This window comes from Sciurus vulgaris (assembly GCF_902686455.1).
Source record: "Sciurus vulgaris genome assembly, chromosome: 12".
In the NCBI taxonomy this organism is placed as follows: Eukaryota; Metazoa; Chordata; class Mammalia; order Rodentia; family Sciuridae; genus Sciurus; species Sciurus vulgaris.
This window is the reverse complement of record NC_136473.1, coordinates 99,257,568-99,264,089: the sequence shown is the minus strand read 5'-3', so window position 1 is coordinate 99,264,089 and position 6,522 is coordinate 99,257,568. Positions and strand designations below refer to the sequence as shown.

The 6,522-nt window shown below is 38.3% G+C and overlaps 1 protein-coding gene across 1 annotated transcript; it reads right to left on the bottom strand.

Moving 5' to 3' along the window:
- Positions 1-3,667: 3,667 nt before the first annotated feature.
- Positions 3,668-5,858, bottom strand: LOC306642187 (ATP-dependent RNA helicase DDX18-like). The gene is given in 3 exon segments (XM_079107757.1): positions 3,668-4,104; positions 4,107-4,526; positions 4,529-5,858. Coding segments are annotated over 3 exon segments (1,782 nt in total). The 5' UTR covers positions 5,805-5,858; the 3' UTR covers positions 3,668-4,018.
- Between the last annotated feature and the right edge of the window lie 664 nt (positions 5,859-6,522).

Sequence of the window (6,522 nt, the reverse complement as noted above, 5' to 3'; positions counted from 1 at the left end):
CTATGTGTAATTGATTGGTCATTAGAATAATTTTATAGCACCAATTACATTTGTTCATTGTACTCCGCACTGTTTTAGGGAAAATATCCCAAGTGATTTTAGTGCTTGTAATAGAATAATAGTCTTGGAATTGAATTGTTGTTCCACTAAACGTTGACCAAAGACTGCACAAGTCAAATGGACCTCTCTACACTTTAGTGAAACTAGGGCTGAACATTTTGGTTTCTAGCCATACTGAATTTCTAGGCCCATCTAGGTTTCTGCTGCTTTTGACCTTTGGATTGTGAAAATACCATAAGAGGTATAAAATGAATAATGCCGCTCTTGACATAACTTAGCCTCCAGGAGGTTTAGAAACAAGAAGTGAAAAGCTATGTTCAGCTAAAGACATGGGTTCCCATTTACAGATTTCCAGAGCTTGTAATTAGTTCATTCCTGCTCTGCTGTGCCCTGGGAATTTAAGCTGTTGGGTCAAACTCGGGTCTCAGTGAGAAAGTAATGTTCTACTTGGTTCTTTATCCTTTTGTTGTAATCCAAAAAGTGCTTCCATGGTATATGAGTCTTCCATGGTTGGCTTTTTTTGTTGTCGTTGTTCTAGTGACTGAACACAAGGTCTCCCAAATGCTCAACAAGTGTCATTTGTTTTCCTTATTTGGAGGATCCCTTGCCTTGTTGCCCAGTGTCTGAAAAAAATTTTTTTTCTCACTGGTTACATGGGATGGCAATTGTGTTCGCTCTTAAGTTCAGATGCTTGAGCATGGACTTGATTTGCAACCTGCTTTGTCCATGATCAGCAGCCTTATGAGTTGGTACCTTCATTGCATTTCTAAGCTTCATCATTTTGGTAGTGGAAATGCAGCTGCTTCCTTGGTGCTGAATGTCTTGTGGAAGGAATTTGTATATTTCCATTGGTCCAAGATGTGCTCAAAATCTTAACTGGGGGGAATGTGACAGTTCCTCCAAGTCTTCTGGGTCAAGAGAATGTATGAGCAGTGTCCTCAACCAGCTATAACCTGATGTGTGAAGCTACTGAAATCTCTTGACATCTCTGTGCTGTAGGGACAAATGAGAACACAGCTGACCAACCTCTAGTTCAGACAACTAGAAACATCAACATCTGTAGCTAAGCAAATACTTGAATATTTCAGATCCAATAGGATATGTGTGTGTGTGTGTATAAATATGAGATTGTAAAAAGGATTTGTGCATTGGGTTTACATGATCAGGAACTGGGTAGTCCACAATGGCCATCTGTCCACTGGAGATTGGGAGGAACTAGTAGCTGTCCAAGAAGCTGGAGCCTCACAGCAAGAGGCACCAATGATGCAACCCCAGTCTGAGAACTGGTCAGAGTCCACCTTGGAAGAGTGAAGGAGTCTGATATCCTTTGGCAGTGTTTAAGGTTTGGCACAGCTGTGGTCACACCACTCTAGAAACAAGCTTCCATTCACCATCTTCCACCTTCTGTTCTATGAGAGTTGTCCACATTATGCTGGTTGGGTCTCTTTCACGCCAATAAATCTGGAAGCCCTCATTGACATACCCAGAAGGTTTTTAGAAGAATCTCTAAATTCAATCAAGTAGTTAAGATTAACCGTCTCATCCTCTGGATCTGGAAACAGTTGGAACATGAGGATAGTAAAGAACCAGAAATAGAATTTCTAATTGAATTGAAGCTAAGACATTTTAGCTGGGTGTGGTGGTGCACCCCCATAATAGCATCTCAGGAGACTGAGGCAGGAGGACCAAGTTCCAGGCTACCTTTAGCAATTTAGACACTGAAAAAGGGACGGGTTGCTGGGCTGGGAATGTGGCTCCGTGGTTAAGCACCCCTGGGTTCAATCTCAGTACCTGCTCCCAAGAAAGGGGCAGGGATGTGATTCAGTGGTTAAGCACCCCTGGATTCAATTCCTGGTGCTAAAATAAAAGAATGAGAAACATGTACATTTTTATTTTGACTGGGGAAAGCTTCCTGAGTTTTCACTGTATTTGCTAGGTTTTAATTACTGTCCACAGGCTGGAAGTTTTAAGTTGTATTTGATACCTTTGTTACTTGAGGACTGTCCCATTACAATAAAAGATTTCTGGACCATGTCAGGAGACTGTAGAATTTGAGTTTATCATGGATTATTTTGATAATTTAGGTTTAGAGAAAGGGAGTAGAATCTTGAATTCCTGAAAACTGATTGAGGTGATCAAGTTTCTGAATTTGCTTAGGAGCCTGTGATCTCCTGTGATACCAGAGTGTTAAAATTAGGAAAGTCCTAGGCAAACTGGGATGAGTTGGTCACCCTGGGATTAATCCTAATTGGAAGCACTTATAGGAATTTTAAAACTTAAGTCCCATATTTCCTTCAAATCTACAGATGAATTTAAAGAAATTGGTCTTTTTTTTTTTTTTTTTTTTTTTTTTTACAAGTAGTAGGCAGAGGATGACTTTACTTGATAATATTAAAATGTATGAACATGCATACAAAACCTGGAATGTTACATACAAAAGTATCAGCATTATAATTTCTGTCCAGTGATTAAATATTCTTCCCTTTGCTTTTGTATTTTTTTAAACATAATTATTTCTGAAATGAACAAACAAATGGCACTGAAGAATGAAAGTCACTAAATGGTAGGAGTTAGGAATCTAAGAAGCCAGTCAGGTGCCCAGCAGTCAAGGTCTGAAACCCAAGAGATCCAGCCAGGGTGACAGTAGCCAAGCCTAGAGGCGGAACATTGTTCTTTCCTTTTCCTACTGTAATGTTTATCCAACCGTTTTTTCTCCACTTGATATTCTCTGCATAATTACATTTAATGAGACTACGAATATTAACTGGCGCAACAGCAAAACGCTGCTAGCAACTTTGGTTTTTAATTGCTATAAAATGAAACTACCTTGTAGTTACGTACTACACAAAACACTAGAAAATGAAGTGCTCCTATGACAAATATCCCAACTTATTAAATTGCTGACTACTATTTTTTCTGATTTCAGTTCATTTTCAGTTTTCAGTGCAAATGTATCTTTTCTTTCAAGGATCTGGAAGAGGTAATTTTTTCCTCACAAACTAACAATGTATGCTGGGTTATGTCTCATGACTTGGTTTTGAGTCTATTCATAGTTGGCCTTGTCTTCTGAGTTCTCTGCAGAGTTGGAAGGGCTTCTTAAACTCCAAATCACCTTGCAGTAAAGTGAAATGAGGATTACCTTTATTTATTTTTTAAAAAAGGCCTTAGCTAAGTTACGAAATGAAAGAACAGAATATTACATTTCTACTGCTGTGAGGTTCAAGATCTCAATTTTCTCCCTCCACAATGAGAAGATTGCTTAGGGGCACTTCATTCAAGTAATAATGGCAAATAACATCTGGAGAAAGGCTCATCATTTTAAAATTGGGAATATATAAAAGCAATGTTTTTACCTAAAGTGTTTCTTAGGTATCTGCTGAACATGGTCAACATTTTTAGAAGGGGTTCCAAAATATGGTTAAAGTTCAAAAAAACAAAACTAAAAAATAAACCCAAACTACTTTCCATATCACTACCACTGGATCAGCATACTAATGTTCCTTTCTGTAGCAACCGAGCATAGCAATCCATGCAATAAAAATCTTCACATACCAAAAAGTACAAGAATTAAAACAATTATATAATTATTTTTGTGTGGTAGTTAAAATACAATTTTATCACAGTAGAGCTCAAAAAGAATCTAAGGCTACAAAAATTCCTTTGTTAGAGAAAGAAAAAAACTTTCAGAACAAAGTTACTCAAGATGAAAGGAAACTATCTTAGAGAACTGCCGGCTGTCCGATGATTTCTTGCTAATATTTTTGAAGATTCTGGACTTCTCAACTTTCTTGGTTTTCTGATAGCCAAATCCACCGCCACCTCTTCTCTTTTTACGCTTGCCCTCACTGCTGTTCACATTCAGATCAACAAAAGGAGGCACCTTGAAACCAAATGACAGGGCAACCTGAGGCAAATTTAAGTTATTAACATCAAAGATCTGTTTCAGAGAATGAGAATCTCATGCTCGTATGTAGGACTTGTATGCTTCCTGGGCTGACTTATGAAGAAAGTAGTTCTTTTCAATCAATTTTTCAAGCTGAGACTGTCAGAAATTTTGGACCAGGAAAAGTCAAATTCATTTAATGGAACCTTGGATTGCTTCAAGTAACGAAGGAAACCCAATTCTTCTGGGCGCAAAATGAGCAAGGCATGCCCTCTTCCATTTAGACCTCTGGCTGTTCTACCCACACAATGAATATATTCCTTAGGGTCATCTGGAGGGTCATACTGAACAATCCAGTCAACTTCAGGAATATCCAACCCTTTTGCTGCCACATCTGTACACAATAATATCCCTGAATCTGCATTGCAGAACTGGAAGAATGTGGTGGTACGCTTATTTTGCTTCTGCCTTCCATGAATGGCGAAGACAGGTAAATCGATGTAGTTCAGCAACTCGTAGTTGTATTTTACAGACTTACAAGACGAAAAGAAGACCATGAGTTTCTTGTTTCGATTCTTCTTAAGGTAAAGAGCAGAAGAAATCTCTTTTCAGAGGGACAAACAACATATCCCTGCTCAAGACCATCCACTGTTGCATTAGCTTTATCATCATCAACACCAACATACAATGGTTCCTTTTTCAAAGAAATCCTTGCCAGGTCTTCAACTTTCCAAGTTTGTGTGGCAGAAAAGAGCATGGTCTGTCTGCGTGTTGGCAGAAGTTTAATAATTTGCTTTAATTCTTCTTCAAACCCAACATCCAAGATACGATCAGCCTCATCGATAACCAGACATTGTAGGTTTTTATACATAAAACCTGGGGTATTCTGCATATGGTCCAGGAGCCGGCCTGGTGTTGCCACAATGATGTTGATACAATTAGCAAGTTTCTGTGCTTCAGCAGATCTGTTACTGCCACCCATGATCAACCCATATGTGTGAATGTGGTGAGTCATCAGCTCCTTAAGAACACCGAAAGTCTGCATGGCCAATTCTCTAGTAGGTGAGAGAATAAGGGCTCCTGTTCTGTTCCTGGGCATGAACTTTAACTTAGGGATGAGAAATGCGAGGGTTTTACCACTTCCCGTTTTTGCAGCTGCCAAAAGATCCCTGCCTTCCAGAAGTGGCCTAATACTTCTATGTTGAATTTCAGTCATGTTCGTGAAGCCCATTTCTTTTATTGCCTTCAGAGTGTTTTCATTGACAAGATTAGTTAGAGAAGCAAATGAAGTATCTTCAAAAGCTCCTGTCAGTCCCAGGGGCAGGCTGGGTCCTTCACTGTCTTCTTCCTCATCAACTGGCTTTTCCACACTGTTTTCTGTTTCTTCATGAGCTTCAGTGCCTTCTTCAACTTTTACTTTTTTTGCATCAGGCCCAGCATCATTCACCATTTTTCTCTTTTTCTTCTTTTTCTTTTTTGTTTCTGAATTGGTTAATATGGTAGATTTCTGGGGGGATTTTTTAACCTTTATATTTTCTACTATTTCTTCAGACTTATCTCCATTTTGTGCTTCTGACAAGCCCACATTCACAGAATGCTTCAGGAATTTTTTAACTTTGATATTTTCCACTTTTTCTTCAGACATATCTCCATTTTGCACTTCTGGCAAGCCCACAGTCACAGAACGCTGCAGGGATTCTTTAACTTTTCTGACTTTCAGTGTTTCTTCAGGCATGTCACCGTTTTGAGTTTCTGATAGGCTCACATCTGAGGCCCTTTGCAACTTTAGGTTTCGCTGCCTCAATTTGAGGTTCCGCTTCTCAATCTTCTTACGCAGAAGTTTCATCGGCAGGTGCGACATGATGCCGGAGAGACGCCTTCACCGGGGTGCTGAGGTACTGATCTCCACTCCTCAGAAAAGCAGAAATTGGTCTTATAATGTAGTGTTGTATGTTTCTCAACAGTGTACCTGTAAACAAAGTAATTGTACTTGTTGACTACTTTTTATAGTTCTATAATTTTTAAATGACTAAAATTTATAGTTCTAAAATAATAGGGTACACAATAGGATTAGGTTAACCTATTGATCTAAGTTTTTTTTGGCATTCATAATTGTCCTAAGGATTTCCAGATTAACCTAGTCTCTTGATGAAATCTCTGATGGCTTCTAAATTTTATTGATAAATGAAGTAAGTATTCATTTACGTAGCCATAAAATTAATCAAAAAATATATTACCGGGCGGGGCTGAGGCTGTAACTCAGTGGCAGAACGCTTGCCTAGCATGTGTGAGGCACTGGGTTTGATCCTCAGCACCACATACAGAAATAAAATCCAACTACAAAATCTACAACTACAAAAAAAATTTTAATTATCAAAAATAGGATAACTTAAAAATATATCATGAATTACAAATTTTAAATCAGATTGTTAAAAATGAAAGAAAAGGAACAAAAAATTTTAAACCAGATTAGAGAAAGCAACACATTTTAAAAGACAAATAACTATTTACATCTCAATATTACAGAATATTAAAAAGGAAACATTGTCTAGTTCAGTGATCCTAAGCTTCCAAAGGGC